The sequence below is a fragment of the Populus alba genome, chromosome 4 (assembly GCF_005239225.2).
Source record: "Populus alba chromosome 4, ASM523922v2, whole genome shotgun sequence".
NCBI lineage: Eukaryota > Viridiplantae > Streptophyta > Magnoliopsida > Malpighiales > Salicaceae > Populus > Populus alba.
The window spans coordinates 613,107-636,733 of NC_133287.1; the positions used below are offsets into that span (position 1 = coordinate 613,107).

The 23,627-nt window shown below is 40.3% G+C and overlaps 1 protein-coding gene across 1 annotated transcript; it reads right to left on the reverse strand.

Annotated features, from left to right (window-relative positions):
* Positions 1–9,694: 9,694 nt before the first annotated feature.
* Positions 9,695–23,411, reverse strand: LOC140955501 (uncharacterized). Its single transcript, XM_073408675.1, has 10 exons — positions 23,254–23,411; positions 22,440–23,168; positions 21,231–21,537; positions 12,774–13,079; positions 11,680–11,748; positions 11,348–11,551; positions 11,029–11,253; positions 10,581–10,761; positions 10,324–10,421; positions 9,695–10,237 (listed from the first exon to the last, which is right to left on the reverse strand). Exons 1-10 carry the CDS (start codon positions 23,409–23,411, stop codon positions 9,695–9,697), a joined length of 2,820 nt encoding a protein of 939 aa, XP_073264776.1.
* Between the last annotated feature and the right edge of the window lie 216 nt (positions 23,412–23,627).

Genomic DNA, 23,627 nt, shown 5'->3' on the forward strand with positions numbered 1-23,627 from the left:
CAAATGAGACTAAATCCCAATCCCGTACTTAGGACTTCTATTAGGAGCAAATCCAAAATGACTCTCCACTTGAAAACTTGTAATAAATACCATCTGAACAAGATTAGGTCTATGGAAAGGATGCTTATTGAGCATGGCAAAAAAAAAAGTCTTATTAAAATTATGGTGCCCTCCCTCCTCTTATATTACATGTATGTGTTTCTTATGCTAGGTCACCACTTCAATTAAAAAGAGATTCTTATGGTGTGGCGATTTAAAAGATAAAAAAAAAATTATAACATTACATAGCATATATTAGTCGGGGAAAGAATAGAGAAGGTCTAGACATTGGTTCACTAGAAGGCAAGAACAAGGATTTGCTATTTAAAAGGCTATGGTTAATCTTGGAGGACGACAAGAGCTTATTAGTAAAGAGTATTAGATTTCTTTCACTAAAGGCCTACCAAATACTTCATCCATCTATTTCAGAAACATGGCAATCCATAAATTCTACCATTAGCACAGACTTTGCAATTAGAGAGGCTTTGAAGAATAATTGTTGGTATTGGGCTGGCAATGACAAATACATCAACTTCTAGACAAATAAATAGTTATCTTATGGGATAGTTGAGAAATAATTAGGAGGCTTAACCTAATAGGTTAGCCAACCCTTTCTATATATATGAGTAGGGCAATATACAATAGTAAAGGTGGAGATTACCACATAAGAATATGACTACAATATTTCCTATATAATTACATTCTATAATACGCCCCCTCAAGCTGAGGGTGGAGGATCAACCCGAAGCTTGAATTTAAAAGTAGTAAATGAAGCAGCAGGTAGTGGCTTAGTGAAGACATCGGCAAGTTGATCCTGAGAGGAAATAAAACGAATCTGAATCTCCTTCTTCGCAACTCTATCTCGGACAAAATGATAATCAATCTCAATATGTTTTGTGCGAGCATGAAATATAGGGTTTGCGGACAAATACGTGGCACCAAGGTTGTCACACCAGATAATAGGAGCAGAATGAGTCAGAATCTGAAGATCCGTTAACAAGTACTGAAGCCAGATAACTTCAGCCGTGCCATCGGCTAAGGCTTTGTACTCAGCTTCCGTCGAAGAACGAGCAACAGTGCGTTGCTTACTCGATTTCCATGAAAATTGGCGTCTGACCAAAGAACACAAGATAACCACCTGTAGACTTTCTATCCTCAATACTACCTGCCCAATCTGCATCTGTAAAACCGTGTAAAGCAAAGGAAGAGCTGCGAGTAATATGTAAACCATGTGATGCCGTACCACGGAGATAACGCAAGATGCGTTTCACGGCAGCCCAATGGGATTCTGTAGGAGCATGCATAAATTGACAGACCCGGTTAACAGCAAAGCAAATATCCGGGCGTGTGAAAGTGAGATATTGGAGAGCACCAACAAGTTGCCGAAAACGAGTAGCATCAGAAAACAATGGATCCGGCATAATGGTGGCTTTGGATGCCGAAATAGGAGTATCAACTGGTTTACAGGATAACATACCAGCTCGTGTGAGGATATCAAGTGTATATTTATGTTGACAAAGCATAAGTCCCAGACTAGTACACTGCACTTCAATACCCAAGAAATAATGAACATCACCCAAATCCCGAAGTTTAAATTCAGAGCTCAGTAGCTGAATGAGTCGTTGTAGCAGAGTTCCATTATTACCCGTAAGCAGAATATCATCAACATAAACCAAAAGATAACAAATGTCACTACCAACCGAGAAGATAAACAATGAGGTATCCACTTTAGAAGCACGGAAACCAATGGATAATAGAAAATCATTCAGACGAGTGTACCAAGCCCGCGGAGCCTGTTTTAACCCATATAGAGATTTATGCAATCGACATACATGACCTGGGAGTGCAGAAATCAACAAAACCTGGAGGTTGTTTCATGTAAACCTCTTCATCAAGGACTCCATTTAGAAATGCATTATGAATGTCAAGCTGATGAATTTTCCAACCACTCGAAACTGCAATGGAGAACACTAAGCGGACTGTTGCCTGTTTGATAACAGGACTAAAAGTTTCTGAGTAATCAATACCTTCTTGCTGAGTGAAGCCCCTAGCAACCAGGCGCGCCTTATACCTCTCAATGCTACCATCAGATTTGCGTTTAATTTTGTAGACCCATCGGCTACCAACAACATTCATGGACGGATGAAATGGCACTAAAGTCCATGTTCTGTTTGCGCGTAAGGCCTGAATTTCCTCTCGCATAGCATTATGCCACGCCTCATATCTGTTAGCATCAGGAAAAATAAGTGGCTCATGTGAGGGAGGAGAAGATACCCGACTGAAGGAAGCAGCAGAGGTGGCTGCCGTGGTGGTGATCAGCGCTGTCTTGGGCTGTCTCGGACGAAGAACCATGGGGTGTTTAGGAGCAGCGGGACATGGAGTAGCAACACCTGTACCTGGAATGTGCTGAAGAGGATAAGAGGAGAGATCAACACAAAGTTGCAGACCAGGAGGTGAAGCCGGGGAGGTGCGAGGTTGTGCCGCAACTGAATCCTGCAAGTCAGAACCTGTTCCTGCACAATAATCATTGGAAAGACAAGCATGTGGTGATAGTATGGCTGTGTGGGGTGGTGAGGCAGGGTCGGCTAAATCAACGGGCAGGGGAGCAAGCTGGGGGGTTGCGGCAAGGGGCAAAGGTGAGTTGTGTGTTTTGCCGAGTTGGGAAGGAAGAGGCTGAAAACAGGAAGGGGGTTGCAGTGATGGAAGATAGGTAGGTGGAGTGAGGGGAACCGGGGGTGTTGTTACCTGTTCAGACTTTTGAAAAGGAAAGACACATTCATGAAAACGAACATGACGGGAGACATAGACACGACTAGACTCTAAATCAAGACACCGATAACCAAGATGAGACGAGCTATAGCCTAAAATCTAATTTATGAGCATGATATGGACGTAAAAATGGAAAACAAAGACACCCAAAAGTGCGTAGAAAATTATAATCAGGAGTGCGATGAAACAGACACGCAAAAGGAGATTTATTTTGAAGAACAGGAGTAGGCATGCGATTAATAAGATAGACCGATGATTCCATAGCATAGTTCCAAAAACGCAATGGGGCATTACACTGTCCTAAGAGGGTTAGGCCAGTTTCGACAATATGTCTATGACGACGTTCAACTGTGCCATTTTGTTCATGAGTATGAGGACAAATTAATCGATGATGAATACCAATTGTTTGAAAAAATGTATTTAATTTACGATATTCACCACCCCAATCAGTTTGAAACAGATTTAATTTTAAGAGAAAACTGACGCTCAACAAGTGTCTGAAAACGTTGAAACGTGGAAAATACATCAGATTTCGCAACAAGCGGATAATACCAGATATATTTAGTGTGCGCATCAACAAAGATAACAAAATAACGAAAACCATCAGAAGAAAACATTGGAGCAGGACCCCAAACATCACTATAAATTAATTCAAGTGGGGTAGAAGTTTTGTGACCCGTCGGTCGTAATGACAAACGGGATGACTTGCCTAAAGGACATGCTTGACATTGAGTAAAAGATCGTTTAGACGTACAAATAATTTTATTATCAGAAACTAACAAATTTAGAATGCGAGGAGTTGGATGACCTAAACGACGATGCCACAAGTCGGCAGTCGCGGAAATGCAAGGAGACCAAAAAGCTTGAGGAACTGACGTAGCCGAGGACTCGGAGAGAACATAAAGACCATCATGACTCCGACCGGAAAGAAGAACTTCCTTGGTGACGAGATCCTTCACATAAAACACAGAATCGTGAAATTCAAAATAAACATGATTATCACGACAGAATTTCTGAACAGATAACAACGGTTTGGTAATGTGAGGCACACGAAGAACATTAGTTAATGTAAACAAGCGTTTGGGGGAATATAAAGTAGTATGTCCAACATGGGATATGTCAAGGGCCTTACCATCACCAACATGCAAGAAATCATTACCAAGATAAGGAGCAGAATCAGTTAGAGTTGCAAGATCAGGCGTCACATGTTGATTCGCGCCGGTGTCGGGAAACCAAGTCGTTGCAGCAGAATCATTCGCAACAGCAAGGTGAGCAGAGGGCTGTTGTGTGCTGCTGCGAAACTGATAGCATTGAAGAGCTGAATGGCCAGGAGTGGAACATAATTGGCAGCGGACATGTCCAGACCACTGCCCCTGATTTGGCCGAAAATCTGCAGCAGAGGTGCGCCTGTTCTGCCACTGATTTTGCCTCCAATCTGCAGCGGAATGACCTCTGTTTGGGGCCTGAAATCGGTTGGTGTTTGAGCGCCAATTACCTCTAGAACGTCCCCTGTTTCGGCTGTGATTAGTCATGGCATAATAAGCAGAATTCGGAGGTGTTGGCAGCAATGGTGGCTGCTGCGGCAGAGAAGAGGAAGACAGCAGTGATGAAGAGGATGAACCGACAGCCATGGAGTGAAAAGAGTTCTTGTGCAGAAACTCATGGGTAAGGAGATGGCTATGAAGATCAGCATACGATAGCGGTTCAGCCTTGGTTATGAGACTAGTTACCAAGTCTTTGAACTCACCGCGAAGTCCACGAAACACATAGAGATTGAAATCTTCAAGGGACATTGGGCGACCAGCAGCAGCCAATTCGTCAAATAACGATTTTGCTTGCTGCATATACATACTAACCGATGCATCACCTTGCCGAAGGTCTTGAAAGGAGCCATGTAGTTGCATGATCCGAGAATTAGATGGAGAGGCAAGTGCCTTCTCAAGCGTGCGCCAAACACAATGTGAAGTAGAACAATCGACGACAAGATGCAGCACATCCACGGAAAGAGAGGAGAGAAGAGCACTCAAAATAAGTTGATCTTGTTGCTTCCAACGAAGAAAAGAGGGGCTGATGGCAGAAGAAGAATCAGCCGAAGCATCAATCATATGAGATGGAGGACACGGCAAGGAGCCGTCAACAAACTAAAAAACACCTTGACCAAGGAGATATGGCTTCATCTGCATTCTCCAATAAAGATAGTTGGTGTTCGTAAGTTTCAACGACACAACATGGTGGGTGTTTGATAGAGGAACCATTGGAGATTGTGTTCCCATAAGAGGCAGAGGAACGGCAGAGCCAGCAGCAGGAAGAGGGCTGGCCGGTGATGATGCATCACCGGTGGAGGGAGAGGTTGGAGCAACGGCGGCAGGAGGAGAGTCCATGGGGGAGAAAATTAGGGCCGGCTGCAAAGAGAGAAAATATTAGGAGGCTCTGATACCAAGTTGAGAAATAATTAGGAGGCTTAACCTAATAGGTTAGCCAACCCTTTCTATATATATGAGTAGGGCAATATACAATAGTAAAGGTGGAGATTACCACATAAGAATATGACTACAATATTTCCTATATAATTACATTCTATAATAGGGATGTTAAAAAATCTTTATCCACGTCTATTTTTCTTGTCCACAACACCTTCATCATGTTTGCTAGATATTGGGGAGTACGTCTCAGCTTAGTGGAAGTGGAGGCTATATTGGAAAAGATACATACGACTATTAAAAGAGGAGCAGTTACATAGTATGCCTCAACTGCTAGTAGGTATAACTTTGCATAAAAACAGAGATGATACAAGAATGTGGGAAGGAGAAGTAACTGGTGTTTATACTATCTAGTCCGAAAGTGATTTAATTGATAACATCTATTATTCAGGAAACTTCCCTTACTCTTCCCTCTTGTGGAAATTCCACACCAAAGATCAAAATGTTCATATGACTGTTACTGCATGGCAGAGTGTGTGCTAGAGCCTTCCTAGCGTATCATCATTTGATACATCCCAACCAAGAAATATATCCCTTTTGTGAACATGAAACAAAAACACATGGAGACTGTGGTAACAATTTCAAATTAGTTTGGCATCTTTGGGTGCATGCTGAATAGAATAGATCAAATCATCATTTAATGGTTGGACATGGAAAAAGACAAGTTCTAGTGAAGTGCCTTAATGATGTTATTGTATAGCATTTTATAGGGGTATTTGGATTGCAAAAAACAAGCTAATCTTTGAGGATAAAATGTCAGATTGGAATTTATAGTTTCAGCTCATTCTCCATCTTCTAACATTTTGATTAAAGGCTTGAAACAATAACTTTACATACACAGGGAATGATTCAATTAGAGGCCTTGACGGTATTTTATCATGGACTAATAAGTGAAGTGTTCTTGATTTAGAAACTTAGCAAAACTTCTTTTTTGCACATCCTTTAATGTTTTGAATTCTCACTCCTCTCTTTTATTTCCATCTCACTCACATATTTTTTAAGTTTCAAACAGTGCTTAATTTCTCGTGTGCGGATCTAATCCAACCCAAAATATTGAAATGTTCAATTAAGGTTTTCACATTTCAGGTGCTTGTTGATCTCTAGTTTTTGACGAAAACAATCGAACCACTTGGTCATACTGGTGAGCTAGAAACTTAGGATACAAATTAAAATAATGTTGTCTAACAATCCTGATGAATTAAGGTCAACGAGAGGCTATGTGGAAGTGCTCCCATAACGGTTTTTAAAGTTCGTCAAACACGCAGGGTGCCTTGTACGATTTGCTTGAGAAAAATGAAACAAGAAAAGTCAGCTAAAGATGCTTGCTGAAAAAAGACTCTAATAATCTGTGTTGACATGTAATTATGGTAGCAAGAAGTTACAATTATCCTTGCCTTTTCCTATTTTATATCAACTATCATGCATATACTTGACAACAACACACAGTGAGTGCGGAACGAAATCAATTGCTAATTGTTTTAACACTGCATCCACCTCGGTGAATTGACACGCTGATCAGCTTAAATTAGAAAAAAAAAATATCTAGTTAATCTGATAATATTATTGATCCAATCAAATTTAATTAGAATATAATTATCAATTCACGGACTTTTAAAAAAAAATTATTAAAATAATATTATTTTAATTATGTTTTTTTAATTAACTTGGTGATCAAGGCATTGCCCCAGTCGAACATCTGATGGAGTTTTAAAACTATGCCAATTATAATGAATGCTTACGTGTGAAAAAAAAAAAAACAACGATAACCAGTAACCAGGAGGTGATCACCTACCTAATCCAAGACCTAATTTTGGATATATTATTCTTTCAAAGCCTAACTTGGTTTGCTACTAGATTTCGACATTAACTTGGAAAAAAAAAAAGTTGAATAAGACCACTCCACTACTAGCACACAACATGAGAAACCATGCAATTTCCTTTCAAATTCGAGTTGCTTTCATACGATGAGGAACCCTTTATAAATACCTCATCAAAGCCTTCATTCTTCTCCATTAAATCATCCATATCTTAACCCCTCTCAATCTCTCCTCCATCAATACTTCAATATCTTCTTGAGGTATACACATTTTACTTGCCTAGCTCGGTTAATTTCTAATACAAACACCATGAAGTTTCTTAAGATATTCTTTTTGCTAGCCATGCTCATGTCTTTAGCCATTAATCTTTCTGCTACACCGTCTGAGGAAGAATCATTCCTTGACTTTGATAACGAAGATGAGGAAAACTCTGATCTTCCACAGCCTGAGAACCAAGAAACAACTTCATCTTTACGAGGGGCAAACCGCTTTCTGGCCCAGACTCGGGGTGTCATGACATGTGACAAGTACCCTAGGGTTTGTCGTGTCAAGGGCAGCCCTGGTCCAGATTGCTGCAAGAAGAAGTGTGTGAATGTGATGACAGACAGGCTCAACTGCGGCATGTGTGGTAAGAAGTGCAAGTATCCGGAGATTTGCTGCAAAGGTCAGTGTGTGAACCCGATGTCTGACAAGAAAAACTGTGGGGGTTGCGGCAACAAGTGCAAGAAAGGGAGTAAATGTCAGTATGGAATGTGCAGCTATGCATAGAAATCCATGGCTCCATGCGTGCACGTATATATCTACTTGATCTCGGACCAAACAAGTAGAGATTTGCAGCTTAAATTGAATTTGATTGTAGTAGAAACAGCTACATCTATACATATGTAGTTAGTAGCATAGTCGTTTGGGCAAGGAAAAAAGCCGAAAACGATCTTCCAATCATCGGCTTCGCTAGCTGGGGTTTTATTTATTCTTTCAATTCAATGCCTTATTGTAAGAAGGGGTATATATATCCTTAATTCTTCATGAATTGTTTCAAGTTATTCTTCTATATAAGGTTTATAGTTAATATTTTTCGTTTTTTCATTTTTCTACTATTTATTGTTAACTACACGGCAACTATTGCAATATGCCAAGCAAAACTGGAATAGATAATTATTGAATAGAAATGTTAGCTATTAAATAGCCTTATAAAGATAACAGAAAGACCACAAATTCAGCCCATTATCTATGCTAACAGAAGTGGTAACGTGTACAATGGAAATAAGAAAAAGTCTTCCTAGTAAATAGGAACTTTATTTGCAGAACAAAGAATAATTCTTATCAAATCCCTCCCTTAAACTTACTGTCATTCAACAGTTAGTTTATACTATCAGCATCGCAGACACCCATCATCCTTCGAAGTCTTTGAAAAACATCGACCTTTAATGGTTTGGTCATTATGTCTGCTACCTGATCCTTGCTCCCACAATGAATTAAAGCAATCGAACCTTCCTTCGTGAGATTTCGTAGAAAATGATACCTCACATCGATATGTTTACTTCGACCATGCATCACAGGATTCTTGGACAACTTGATGGTTGAACTGTTATCACATCTGATCAAAGTACAAGTCTCATTATTGTATTCAAACTCCTTCAGTACTCTTTTCATCCATATGGCTTGACACGCACAAACTGCAGCTGCTATAAATTCTGCTTCTGTAGTGGACAATGTGACAATAGGCTGTTTCTTTGAACTCCACGTTACAGCACCTGAACTTAATAAAAACACATAACCACTTGTGCTCTTTCGATCTTCCATATCTCCTGCATAATCACTATCAGTGAAAGCAAGAAGTCCATCATCTCCAACTTTTCTGTAGTAAATACCATAATTTACCGTTCCTTTTAAGTACCGAAGAACTCGCTTTGCAGCCTGTAAATGCAACTCAGTTGGTCTTGACATGAATCTGCTTATAAGACTTGTGGCAAACATCATATCCGGTCTTGTGGCAGTGAGATACATCAAACTTCCCACAATTTGTTTAAAATATGTCTCATCTATAGTAGTACCATTTTCATCTTTATTGATCTTAAAACCTGGGATAATTGGACTGCTCACTTCATTACTTTCAAGCATTCCAAATCTCTTTAAGATTTCAAGAGCATAATTTCTTTGATATATAAAAATACCATCCGCTTGTTGAAGCACTTCTATGCCAAGAAAAAATCTCATGCTCCCCAAATCAGTCATATCAAACTCTCTCATCATTGAATTTTTGAAATCGCACATCATATTTTTATCATCACCAGTAAAAATCAAATCATCAACATAAATACTTACAATGATGATTTTTCCTGCTGCATTCTTCTTTGTGAAAAGTGTTTGCTCACTATCACACTTCTGAAATCCCTCCTTGATAAAGTGTCCCTCAATTCGACTAAACCATGCTCGTGGAGCCTGTTTTAATCCATACAGTGCTTTGTGTAATTTGTAGACCAAGTGTTCCTTTCCTTCTATCTCGTAACCCCTTGGTTGCTTAATATAAACTTCTTCGCTTAGTTCTCCATAAAGAAAAGCTGACTTGACATCTAGCTGAAAAATCTTTCATCCCTTTTGTGCTGCCAGGGCAATGATCATTCTCACAGTGTCCATTCTTGCTACTGGTGCAAAAACCTCCGTGTAGTCTATTCCATGTTTTTGCGAATAGCCTTTAGCTACAAGCCGTGCTTTGTGCTTGTCGATTTCGCCATGTTCATTGTATTTGGTCTTGTATACCCATTTGACACCAATTTTCTTTGCTCCGGTGGGCAATTCACGCAAGGACCATGTGTTATTTTTTTTAATTGAGCTGATCTCAATGTCCATAGCTTGTCTCCACTTTGCATCCGTTACTGAATCTTCAAAATAAAGAGGATCCCCTGTTGACATATTCTGAACAATATGTGCTTCGTCTTCTATTTTCTCATCGGCCAAGAGGACATAATCATGCAGGTAAGAGGGAGGACGTCGTGTTCTTTGATTACGTAATCTCTCTGTATCATCATTAAACATGTTACTGCTTTCACCCTCTTCTCCCTCAAATTCACTCACCCGTGCCCTTCCCTGAAGTTCATTCACCCGTGTATCAATTTCCCTTGCATCACTCACCTTGCATCATTTTCACTCACCATTTCATCACTGTCCCCATGATTCTCACTATTTTCATGCACTCGATCCCCATTATTTTCACTCACCTTTATGTTGCTTTCCCCATGAATTTCAGTGTCTGCACTCACCCTCTCTACTTCATCACTGTTATTTTCTCCCAATCTAAATCTAACAAGATTTGGCTCTCATAACATACATCCCAATTCCATTGTTCATCCTCCTCAAAAAATAACATCTCTACTAACAACAAATTTTTTTTGCTAATGGATCAAATAAACGATAACCCTTTGATTCTTCACTCACCCTAACAAAACACATGGAAAACTTCTGTCATCTAATTTACCTCTTTTAGCAGCAGGGACATGCACATGAGCTAGGCAGCCGAATACCCTGAAATGCTCAACAGAAGGCTTCACACCACTCCACGCCTCTTGTGGTGTGATATTCTTCACTGCCAAAGTAGGACAACGATTCAAGACATAAAAAGTCCATTTCACAGCTTCAGGCCAGAATGTTTTTGGAAGCTTTTTATCAGATAGCATCGATCTAAACCATATTCATCACCGTACGATTTTTTCCTTTCAGCCACCCGTTTTGTTGTGGCGTGTAAGCATTTGTGAGCTGCCTTTTGATGCCCATTTTGTTGCAGTAATCTGTGAAATCAATGGAAGTAAACTCCCTCCCCTGTCAGTGCGTAAGCATTTGATGCTCAAACCTCTCTCCTTTTCCACCATTGTTGTAAACAATTTGAAACAACACAGTGCTTCACTCTTTGCTGTCAACAGGTATACCCATGATTTACGGCTAAAATCATCAATAAAACACAAGGTATACCTTTTTCCACCATTTGAAGTAGGAGATATTGGGCCACATATATCTGCATGAATGAGCTCCAAAGGCTGACTTGCTCTCCACGTTGTCCTTGTCTGCATATCACCACTCTGTTGCTTCCCATTGATACAATTTATACAGACAGTATGTGATTCTTGAAGCCTAGGAAGACCACGAACCATCCCCTTTTGTTGCAAAACTTTCAAGCCTGAATAACTAAGGTGACCGTATCTTCGGTGCCACAAAAAAAACAGATCATTTGTGCTTGTATAAGAGCACCATTTCTGATGACACTTTAGCAGCAGCTGGTGTATGAGACAGCAGTATAAACATTCGGTTTATACTCATTTTGGTCTGAATAATCAGACCCTTTAGAGGGTGATATAATTTGCAAAAACCATGTTGAATTAAAATAGCCAAACCCTTCTCTTGTAATTGGCCAATGCTCAAAAGATTGTTTTTGAGTTCTGGGACATAATATACCTCATTCACAACATGAGTAATTCCATTCAGAAATAACTTAATACTGCCCTTCCCAATCACATTCATTTTGCTATTGTTGCCCAATTTTACTGAATGAACAAAACTCTCATCAAGATTTATGAACATACCTCTGCTGCCACACATGTGATTTGAACACCCGGAGTCAAGAAACCACGCTTCAATTTGTTCAGTTTCAGCTGACTCAGTGTGTCGCACCCCGAAAAAATCAGCGTCTGGCGCGCGGCATCGGCTGGCGATTTAAATCTCGTTGCGTTGCTTTAATGGTTCATTGGAGTCGCCACCTAGTAATTTATTAAAGGCTACTAGGAAACCGGATATACTGGTCTGGTCAGAGATTCACGGGCAAGGGACTGGTTGTGGTTAGGGAAGGTATCAGCACCCCTAACACACCCTACCTGAGGTAAGCTGCTTCACGAATTTGATGTGTTAAAGAAGTTTTAATAATTGTCTTTTCATCGGAAATTAGAAATATTACTTACGTATAAGTTAATAATTCTTAACCGTGATCCAATCAAAATATTAAATTCTTCTTTTGATATCTGCAATTTTATCATTAAAAAATAAAATATATATAAATAAAAAATAAAAAAATAAAACACATACAAACACCCACATTCACTTTTACTATTTTTTGTTTCTTTTTCTTTTCTTTTTCTTTTCTTTTACATCCACAATACAAATACAAATACAAAATAAATAAATAAAAAATACACCAACACACACAACCCCTTTTTTATTATTATTTTCTCTTTCTTTTCTTTTTTCTTTTCTTTTCTTTTCTTTTACATCCAATATTTACAAAAATACAAATTACAAAAACTCAAAACTAAACAAAAATTACTTTAAACAATTCTAAAATTACTAAACAACCCCTAAAACATCCTAAGGCTTCTAGAACATGCAGGAACAGTACACGGGAACAGTGCTGGGAGGCTTCAGGTGCAGAAGAATCAGTGGCGGCGCGTGGGTTCACGCGCCACCACGAGAAAACGCAGCAGCAGGGGGGATCGGCTTCTTCTCAGCCTCCCAACGCCGACGATGACCTGCAGAACAAAAAAAGGGAACAACACAGCAGTCGATTTTAATTCTTTTTTCTTTGTTTTTCAGATCTGTTTTTTTGGGTCTTTTTGGTTACGGTTTTCAAATCATTTCAGTTCTCTCCTCCTCCGGCGCTGCTTCTGTTGTGAAGGATTTCAATCACCTTCTCCTCTGCTTTGGATGGCCGGCGTGTGTCCAAAGAGCTGCTGCTGGAGGCTCCGATGCGGTCCGGGCGAGCTGGGTTCTTCGATGAAAGAAGCCGGTGAAGGGGATTCCTGCTGGGAAGGTCAGACGGCGTCCCCAAGCTGGTGGCGGATCTCCGGTTCGGTGGAGCTGCTTCTCGTCGCTGGGTTTCTTCAGTTGTGGGGAGATCGGTGGCGGTGCTGAGGAGATTGGGTGCTGCTGTGGAAGGCTGGCCGGCGAGAGAGAGAGGAAGAAGATGGTGAGCAGCGGGGGCTATTGGGGTCGGCTGTGAGAAGGGAAAAAGAATCAAATCAGGGGAGGGGGCTGGTTCACAGGGGAGCCGGAGAAGGAAAAGGAAACCACCGTTGGAGAGGGAGAGGATATTGGCCGCATCCGTGGGGATGAGGGAGAGAGATCAACGGTGGCCGGTTCTCTGGTTAGGAAAGGAGCGACCGGGAGAGAAGAAGAGGGGCTGTCCTGGCGGCCGGTTGGAGAAGAAAAATCAGAAGGTGGGGGTGTTTGGCCGTGGTGGAAGGGAAAAATGGGGAAGGAAAAAAAAGGTCTTGGCCGGCGGCTGTGATTTTTTTGGTAGGTACGGCTGTGGGAGAAAGAGATGAAGATGGTGAACCGTGTGGGTCAAATGTGGGACTCCGATGGTGGGGGTCCTTGGCTCTTTGGTTCTGGGAGAGTAAAATCCAAGGACACGAGAAACAAAAATTCAAATCAGTAGGGGGAGGCGCCGCCGGCCAGTTGTTTTTGATTGGGAGAGAAAAAGTTGGGTTTTAGGGTTTTGTGTTTTTTTCTCAATGTCCCCAAATTAACCTCCCCCTTGAATGTGTTGAGGAAACCAGTATTTATAGGCAAAAATGTTGCTAGATTTTTCAACTTGGTCCCTCAACTTCTTTTCTTTTTGTAAATTTTGATTTTTCTTATTTTTTTTGTATTTTTTTGAAAACGAGCAATATCAACGTCGACTCAAATGCGGAAAATCAATGATTTAAAAATGACGCGTGAAAAGTCGAGCACGTTTGAAAATCTTTTAACAATTTAAATTCTTTTTTTAGACGACGTTGAAAATGCTAAAATGATGAAAATATATTAAAAAAACATATTTTTTGGATTTTCATTGTTTTTCTCTATTTTTGGATTTTTTGAAAATATATCAAAAACATGGTCAAAAAATTGGGTAGCAACAGATGCCCCCTCTTTACAATGCTTACGAAGCAAAACTCCTCAAAATTTGTATAGTAAGCTTTGTAAAGAAAACAAAAGGAAAATGATTTCATTATCTTGGGCGACCTGCCCACACACTCACACTGATCTATTTTCACGGGCGACCTGCCCACACATACTCACCCTAGTCTATTTTCACGGGCGACCGACCCACACTCTCCCAATAGTCTATTTTCACGGGCGACCTGCCCACACATTGGGTTTACCTGAGATCCCATCTGGCGACCTCATTCAACTGGAACGAAATATGCGTAACTCGGTTAACCTGAAATCCCATCTGGCGATTCCCTTTAACCAAAGCTACATGAGATCCCATCTGGCGACCTCATTCTGGTCTCATTGTACGGGTGACTAACCCTAGAAAAAAGCTGGTCTCATTGTACGGGTGACGAACCCTATGTTGGTCTCATTGTACGGGTGACGAACCCTATGTTGGTCTCATTGTACGGGTGACGAACCCTAGAAAAATACTGGTCTCATTGTACGGGTGACTAACCCTGGAAAAATGCTGGTCTCATTGTATGGGTGACCGACCCAAATAGAAAGAATATGAAGTGCGGTCTCATTGTAATGGGTGACCTACCCAAAAATGGAAAAAATATGAAATGTGGTCTCATTGTAATGGGCGACCAACCCAGATGGAAAAAATATGATGAACGGTCTCGTTGTGATGGGTGACCAACCCAGGTGGAAAGAATGTGAAAAAATGGTCTCATTATGATGGGTGACCTACCCAGATGGAAAAAATATGAAGTGTGGTCTCATTGTAATGGGTGACCTACCCAAGAAAAATGTTTGCGAGGGCCCAAAGGCGCACTCGAAATGAGGTAGGGTTAGAAAACGCACTACCTGGGAAGTGAGGGCTCAACGGCGCACTCGAAATGAGGTAGGGTTATAAAAACGCACTACCCGAGATGATGGCGAAACATCGACCATGGCATTATGATCAATATGCATGTATAACTTACCTGAGAAAAATAGGTCCCCCTTTCTTCATGGTGTGTTTCTTTTCTCAAAAGTTGGGAGTGTTGGCAGTGAACTTCGATGGCTTCTTCGTTCTTGCTTACTCGAGTCATCTCTTGTGATTTTGATCTCTAGGAAAGACTTGATATCATCGTTACTTCTTGGTCCTCCGCTTCTTTATCTTAAAGGTTGCCAATTTTGCTCGACATTTTCTTAGAAATGGGAATCAATTGAAGCCAGCCCTATCATATGTTCTTTATTGCCCTAGCTTGATCATGCCCCCAAGTGTGGTACTGCTTTGATTCATCATGAAGGATTTTCTCTCCTGGCTTCTTCTGAGATTATCCTCTGATTGATTGTGTGCATCATGCCAATACCCATCAAGATTGTTAATCAGTCATGAACTTGCCTCTATTTGAAACAGTACTCTTTAAGTACATGTTATCATCAGCCTTCTTGAACTCATTCAGTCATCCAATCATGCATCTCATAGCTTGCAGTACAAAGGCTCATGGTTGTATGCTCAGTGCTCTTCTCATAGACTCCTTTCAACTCTCTAATCAGATTGTGAAAAGAAATGCCTCGGCCTCATCAATGATGCTACTTCTATCACCCATACTCATGCGGTGAAGGTGCTCATCTGGCTTTCAAAACAAATTGTCCCACACAGTCAGTCTTCGGGGTGGGTGCCTTTCTGACATTCATTCAATGCAGTTGCGTGGTAACGTCTGTCGATAACCATGTTTCAAAGGATGACAAATATGAGATTGTCCTTCAAGTGCATCATTGTTCCACAGTCAGTCTTGGTGGTGTGCATATGTTCGATGTTCATTCAAATGTTACTCACCCGATAACATCTGTCAGGAGTCATAGCCATGTTTCAGAGGGTGACCCAAGATGGAGATATGAAAATATCCTTTAAGTGCAGCGTTGCTCATCAATTGCTGCTGAAGTTCACTGAATCATGGATTGTCTTTGAACAACATTGCCCCAGCAATGATATGAATGCTCGTTCATTCAGTTTATACTCAATGATGTTTTTCCTTTGTCATTGTCAGATGATAATCATAACTTTCCGGGACTTTGATGACTCATCATCTGATTCTTTCTTTGCCCCAGCTGATCTGGATACTGTTTGTTTTCCTTCTTAAGGTCCACTGTATTGCCCCCAGCTGCTCAACTTTTCAAGGAGTGTCGAGGACTTCAATGTCATTTCTATCAACGATTTTGCATACTCAATCGATGTTCTTCTGTGTTTGATAATCTTCCTTGTTTCTGGAATCAACTCTCATTTTCAAAGATCATGTCTATTCAAAAGTCTAGTTTGTTGAAAATGAAATCAAAGATGTCCTTTTTTGGAAATCTTTTTGAAAAATCAAGCTTTTTGATCAAAGACCCAACACACGTTTTCGAAATACACAGTCCTTTTGATTGTCTTGTATTTTGAAAATAGAAATCGACCGTTGTAGGATTAAAAATGGCTTTTTCCATGGTTCTTTGTATCAATTTGAATCCTCGATATTGGGTATATCATTTGATGGTCTGTGATGAGGTGACATTTTGTGAATTTCAAAAACAAGATGCTCAGCTTTATCAAGAAAAGTTGTTTCTTTTCTTAGCATTTATTTTATCAGCATGCATAATAACCAGTAGCTTAATTCATGGAGTCACGACCCTTATGGAAAAAGCTCTTTAAGTTTGAGAGCGCCATTTATCGGTTCAAATTTCTTGCTTGATTAAAAAAGGGCTTTAAAAACACGTAATGCAGGCTATGGTTCATGGCTATGAAAGAAAAGAATTTCACAGGCTCAAAAGGTGTTGAGTGGTTTCAAAGACCTAGGATCAACATCAACTATTCATCAACTCTTTTCTATTGTTGTCTTTGTAGAGGAAACGACATATAACCTTGTTAACCTCAAAAGTTTAGACTTTTTCTTAACATAAGTCATAATGCAAATCCACATTCCTTGATGAATAACCAACCTTAACATCTGATAACATCAGAGGCTTTATAATGGACACCAAAAGTCACGTTTATAGCTTAGTCTTTTTTTCTGGTATTGACTTTTGTTGTGTCCTTGATTGAAATTGCTTTTGCTTTTCATAGACATGATAGGCGTTTTCTTTCCTTTATCTTCGACTTGTCTTTAAGTGAAGGCAATTTCAACTTCTTCTCCTTTTTTTTTCATTTTTTTTTCATCATAGCCTTCCTCAAAACTTTCTTATATGCCCCCAGTCTATGTGTCTTCTTCTAGCTCTCTTTCAATCATTGGACTTTTGTTCTAAGCCTTCCTCTTTATCCATTAATTATATCAATGTCTCCAACATATCTCTCATCTGCCCCCAGTATGGGGTGTGATCCTAGTCAGGGTTTTCATGAAAAGAATATTCTATTCAGCTCAAAATGGGACTACAAGGGATATAACCTTTAGAAAGTGAAGGGATATCAAAGATGGCCTTTTCTCATTTCAAGCAAGGTCAGTTAGAACTGATAAATTTTGACCTCATCCAATGAATGATTTGGACTTGTAAGAGTCATGATTCACGAGTCCATAACTATCGAATCCACTACATGTCATTATGCATACTGCTAAAACTTAGCTAAATGATGTGTGGTTCAATTTCAGGAGGTATGAGTTCAAAATTGTTTAGTCACCTCATGTCATTTTCAAGTTATAGAGTCATTTCTGTAATCAAAACACTTTTAATCTTCCGGATTGATTAACCTTTATCGCATGTTGGAGTTTGATCAAAATATTTTGTCAGGATAAAATGCTAAACATTTGTTTGATTTCAAAACAACAAAGAGACAAAAGCAAGGCATGTTTCGTTGAAGGATTAGAGGTGATCCCAAAACAAAATGCAGAATTCCAAAACAAATATGATTGACTGTTCATCACCATTCTTGAATCAGCTTTTCTGGCAATATTTGCGTTTTGTCAAGCACTTTCGATCAACATGTCATTTCTAAAGATGTTCGGGGGACAATATAGCCAATGACCCCCTCCTTCACGGGACTTCCTTATCTTTTGCTTACCAAATTTCAGACTCAATTCTTGCAATTCTTGCAACTGTTCACTTGAAATAGTTGAGGACCCCATCATGACATCACATTCTCTTATCTGGATTTATACCACCGAGAAATTGGTGGTTGCATGGGATCTGTCGACGTATAGCAACAGTCTGGAATCTGGCAGATTCTGGTAAATAAACCCACATGGCCACTGCTCAATTAAAAATTCTTGCAACTATTCCACTGAAATGGTCGAGGACCCCACCATCACATCGGCATATATTGTCTGGATTACGCCACATGGCAAATGAACTTCTATCTTGGCAAAAGACATTGGAGTAGTCAATGATGCTTGAGCGAGACTTGACTAGGCAAAAATAACTGAGGTTTCTCAATCGAGAGTCATCTTCTGATTCAACTCCCTTCGCGGTTCTGGAATCCATAACAAAACCTTCAATCCTTCACTTCTTCATAGCTCGCTCAATTCTTTCAATGATCTTCACAACATCATGTCAATCTTCCAATGTTGTCGTGGTTGGTTGAGGATTGTTAGAAAACTTTCTAACAGCTTGGTAATCTTGGCAGCGCCCAGAAACTTGTAGTATCGCCACTACCGACGTGTGGAATCACACATTGTCTCTATTGGAAGAGCACCTGATGAATCTAAAACTCTTTTGTCCCCTCTTTGATTTCTCACTGACAGTGCAGCAAACAAACACCTATAGAGGAAGTCCTGCTCTGTTAAAGTTTTAGTCTTCTTCATGTTTTTCAATCTAGGCATGTCTCTTCTCTCTACTCTTGCATTTTAATACTGACACTGTTGGAGGAAAATCATAGCTGATCTGAAACTACTGTATTCCTTCTTGGATTTCCCATTTGCGGATCTACAAACAGATTCCTGTCGAAAGAGCTCTGCTACGTTGAAGTTTGAAGTCTGCTCGTATTTTTCAGACCAGGTCTGGATCTTCAATGTACTAAGATGTCTCCATGCTGAAACTGATGAGAGAAATATTTGTAGCATATGCAACTTATAAATCCCCTTTTGCCTTCCCAATTTGCAGAGCCATAAATTGATTTTTGTAGAGAGAGTTCTGCCACATTGAAGTTCAGTGTTTAATCATTGTTTTTCAGACCATCTTGCTGCTGAAATGGAATTGAGCTCATAATTAGGGCAGCTTCCAAGAAGACTAATGCGCCATGTACAGGAGACCGGTAGTTGTTTGGTTCCATTAGATGATGTGGAGGCGATGAACATTTAACAATGCAATTGGATAAGAACCAGAGTTGTCATTAGTTGATGACTGAAGGCGTTGTTGCTTTTGTTCATGATGAAAAACGGGAGATACAGCTTCAATTAGATATGAACAAGCAGTGTTCCCACAGAAGACTGTGCAGATATTCTCTTTCCATTTGATGCTCAACACTTGTTCGAGCAGATCTGAGTCTAGATACTTCACATTTAATGCTCTCAACCTTAATCTGATAATGAGCCTCTATCTGACATCTTTCTTCACCTCCATCATTTTTCTCCAATCACGTGCAGCACAGCTTGTATAGGGGACCTACCTTTCATTCTGGTGCATGCATGACAAATGTATGAACATGTAATCTATATGGTGAACTCACCCTTCGAGAGGTGACAATATGGTCGTAACTCTTGTATGATGGACAAGAATCGTGATTTTTGCCCAAACTCTACAATGAAAATTTTCGGAGCAACGGCCAATGTGTCACCCATAAGTCTTGAGTTCAAGATGCTTCAAGAAGAGTTTGCCCTTATGCAAAAACGATAGCACATACAACCTAAGGACAGGTTCTATTCATTATGTGAACATGGGTAGGTTTTCTATCTGGTCTCAAAAGAATCTCATATCTGCCCAGTGACGTTCTTCGTAAAGACAGTATGGGGGCGTTGCAAGGAATGGTTAAGGCACGTATACCCACCATTACCAAGCAGGCACTCAGATATGAGTTGGGTGTTTCACGCATCTGAACCCTGACCAATAGTCTTAGGGCAGATCGCTAGTTCCCCACCTAACCTAGAAGTTTGTGTGTGCTTTCAAAAATAAATACAGGTGATGCATGAGACAATTCTATAAAATGCATGGAAATAAATATTAACAAAAAAGATAAAAATGCAAAATCTTAAACACATAAAATATACAAAGTTTAGTCCAATAATGTCAGAAACAGTACCTTCCCCAGTGGAGTCGCCATTCTGTCGCACCCCGAAAAAATCAGCGTCTGGCGCGCGGCATCGGCTGGCGATTTAAATCTCGTTGCGTTGCTTTAATGGTTCATTGGAGTCGCCACCTAGTAATTTATTAAAGGCTACTAGGAAACCGGATATACTGGTCTGGTCAGAGATTCACGGGCAAGGGACTGGTTGTGGTTAGGGAAGGTATCAGCACCCCTAACACACCCTACCTGAGGTAAGCTGCTTCACGAATTTGATGTGTTAAAGAAGTTTTAATAATTGTCTTTTCATCGGAAATTAGAAATATTACTTACGTATAAGTTAATAATTCTTAACCGTGATCCAATCAAAATATTAAATTCTTCTTTTGATATCTGCAATTTTATCATTAAAAAATAAAATATATATAAATAAAAAATAAAAAAATAAAACACATACAAACACCCACATTCACTTTTACTATTTTTTGTTTCTTTTTCTTTTCTTTTTCTTTTCTTTTACATCCACAATACAAATACAAATACAAAATAAATAAATAAAAATACACCAACACACACAACCCCTTTTTTATTATTATTTTCTCTTTCTTTTCTTTTTCTTTTCTTTTCTTTTCTTTTACATCCAATATTTACAAAAATACAAATTACAAAAACTCAAAACTAAACAAAAATTACTTTAAACAATTCTAAAATTACTAAACAACCCCTAAAACATCCTAAGGCTTCTAGAACATGCAGGAACAGTACACGGGAACAGTGCTGGGAGGCTTCAGGTGCAGAGAATCAGTGGCGGCGCGTGGGTTCACGCGCCACCACGAGAAAACGCAGCAGCAGGGGGGATCGGCTTCTTCTCAGCCTCCCAACGCCGACGATGACCTGCAGAACAAAAAAAGGGAACAACACAGCAGTCGATTTTAATTCTTTTTCTTTGTTTTTCAGATCTGTTTTTTTGGGTCTTTTTGGTTACGGTTTTCAAATCATTTCAGTTCTCTCCTCCTCTGGCGCTGCTTCTGTTGTGAAGGATTTCATCACCTTCTCCTCTGCTTCGGATGGCCGGCGTGTGTCCAAAGAGCTGCTGCTGGAGGCTCCGATGCGGTCCGGGCGAGCTGGGTTCTTCGATGAAAGAAGCCGGTGAAGGGGATTCCTGCTGGGAAGGTCAGACGGCGTCCCCCAAGCTGGTGGCGGATCTCCGGTTCGGTGGAGCTGCTTCTCGTCGCTGGGTTCTTCAGTTGTGGGGAGATCGGTGGCGGTGCTGAGGAGATTGGGTGCTGCTGTGGAAGGCTGGCCGGCGAGAGAGAGAGGAAGAAGATGGTGAGCAGCGGGGGCTATTGGGGGTCGGCTGTGAGAAGGGAAAAAGAATCAAATCAGGGGAGGGGGCTGGTTCACAGGGGAGCCGGAGAAGGAAAAGGAAACCACCGTTGGAGAGGGAGAGGATATTGGCCGCATCCGTGGTGATGAGGGAGAGAGATCAACGGTGGCCGGTTCTCTGGTTAGGAAAGGAGCGACCGGGAGAGAAGAAGAGGGGCTGTCCTGGCGGCCGGTTGGAGAAGAAAAATCAGAAGGTGGGGGGTGTTTGGCCGTGGTGGAGGAAAAATGGGGAAGGAAAAAAAAGGTCTTGGTCGGCGGCTGTGATTTTTTTGGTAGGTACGGCTGTGGGAGAAAGAGATGAAGATGGTGAACCGTGTGGGTCAAATGTGGGACTCCGATGGTGGGGGTCCTTGGCTCTCTGGTTCTGGGAGAGTAAAATCCAAGGACACCGAGAAACAAAAATTCAAAATCAGTAGGGGGAGGCGCCGCCGGCCAGTTGTTTTTGATTGGAGAGAAAAAGTTGGGTTTTAGGGTTTTGTGTTTTTTCTCAAAGTCCCCAAATTAACCTCCCCCTTGAATGTGTTGAGGAAACCAGTATTTATAGGCAAAATGTTGCTAGGTTTTTCAACTTGGTCCCTCAACTTCTTTCTTTTTGTAAATTTTGATTTTTCTTATTTTTTTGTATTTTTTTGAAACGAGCAATATCAACGTCGACTCAAATGCGGAAAATCAATGATTTAAAAATGACGCGTGAAAAGTCGAGCACGTTTGAAAATCTTTTAACAATTTAAATTCTTTTTTTAGACGACGTTGAAAATGCTAAAATGATGAAAATATATTAAAAAACATATTTTTTGGATTTTCATTGTTTTTCTCTATTTTTGGATTTTTTGAAAATATATCAAAAACATGGGTCAAAAATTGGGTAGCAACACAGTGTATGCCATCAATAGCATATCATCAACTTGAACCTGTTCTGCTTCGGATAACTCAGTGTAAGTTATCAATAACATGTCCTCAACCTGATCGGCTTCATGCGTCTCTGTGTATGCCATCAAAAGCATATCGGTTTCTGCACTTGCTTCCACATAATTTGCTTCTTTATTCCATCTTGGACATTCATATTGAAAATGTCCAAGATTATGACACTTGTAACATTCCACAGTAGCTCTATTGAAGGCTGAACCTCCTCTTCCACGCCCTCGTCCTCTGTAATGTCCCCTTCCACGTCCACTGCTGCTCCAGGTATTGTCTGCTGTCACCTTCAAAGCCTGCTCCAAACCACTGCTTTTGTGGATTTTTTGCTCGTGTATAGTAAGAGAACTCTGCAACTCATCAATAGTAATTGTATCCAAATTCCTGGATTCCTCAATCGAACAAACTATGTAATTAAATTTGTCCGTGAGAGATCGAAGAATTTTTTCACAGATTGTGACATCAGTCATGGCTTCTCCATACACCCTCATCTTATTTGCTACCGTCATTACTCTAGCAAAATAAGCAGTAATTGTTTCACCAGTCTTCATCTCCAGTATTTCAAAATCCCTTCGCAGGGCTTGAAGTGTTGATCGTTTGACTCGAGCATTTCCCTCATATTTGGTCTTCATTGACTCCCAGATCTTCTTAGACGTATCCTTTTCCAAGATTGTCTCCAGAATACTTCTGTCAAATTGCTTGGAAAAGATAGTTCTTGGCTTTAAGATCCTTTAGCTTCCATGCATCAAGCTCTTTCTGTCTTCCTTCTGACAGTGGTTGTTCCCCAAGTGCTGGTTCTTCAAAACCAGTTTCAATTAAGCACCAATATTCCTTGCTGCGAAGAAAATTTTCCATGAGCATGCTCCAATGGTCATAGTGACCATCAAAGCGTGGAATAGCTGGTTGCACAAAATGCCCTTCAGAAGACATTGCTCTCTTCACCTCTCTCTGTATAAAACTCTCACAAAAGCTGCTGCTTTATTTTCAGTTCCCAGTGGGGGCTCTGATACCAGTTTGTTAACTACACGGCAACTATTGCAATATGCCAAGCAAAACTGGAATAGATAATTATTGAATAGAAATGTTAGCTATTAAATAGCCTTACAAAGATAACAGAAAGACCACAAATTCAGCCCACTATCTATG

What these genes read in the sequence shown, in the direction of transcription:
- LOC140955501 (XM_073408675.1), bottom strand. Translation starts at nt 23,411, where the DNA reads ATGTCTTCTGAAGGGCATTTTGTGCAACCAGCTATTCCACGCTTTGAT. An exon ending in CATCCAAAGCAGAGGAGAAG is followed by an intron (nt 11,749 to 12,773) that starts GTGATTGAAATC and finishes ACACTGAGTCAG; the next exon opens with CTGAAACTGAACAAATTGAA. An exon ending in ATTTTAGCCGTAAATCATGG is followed by an intron (nt 10,762 to 11,028) that starts GTATACCTGTTG and finishes TCTGATAAAAAG; the next exon opens with CTTCCAAAAACATTCTGGCC.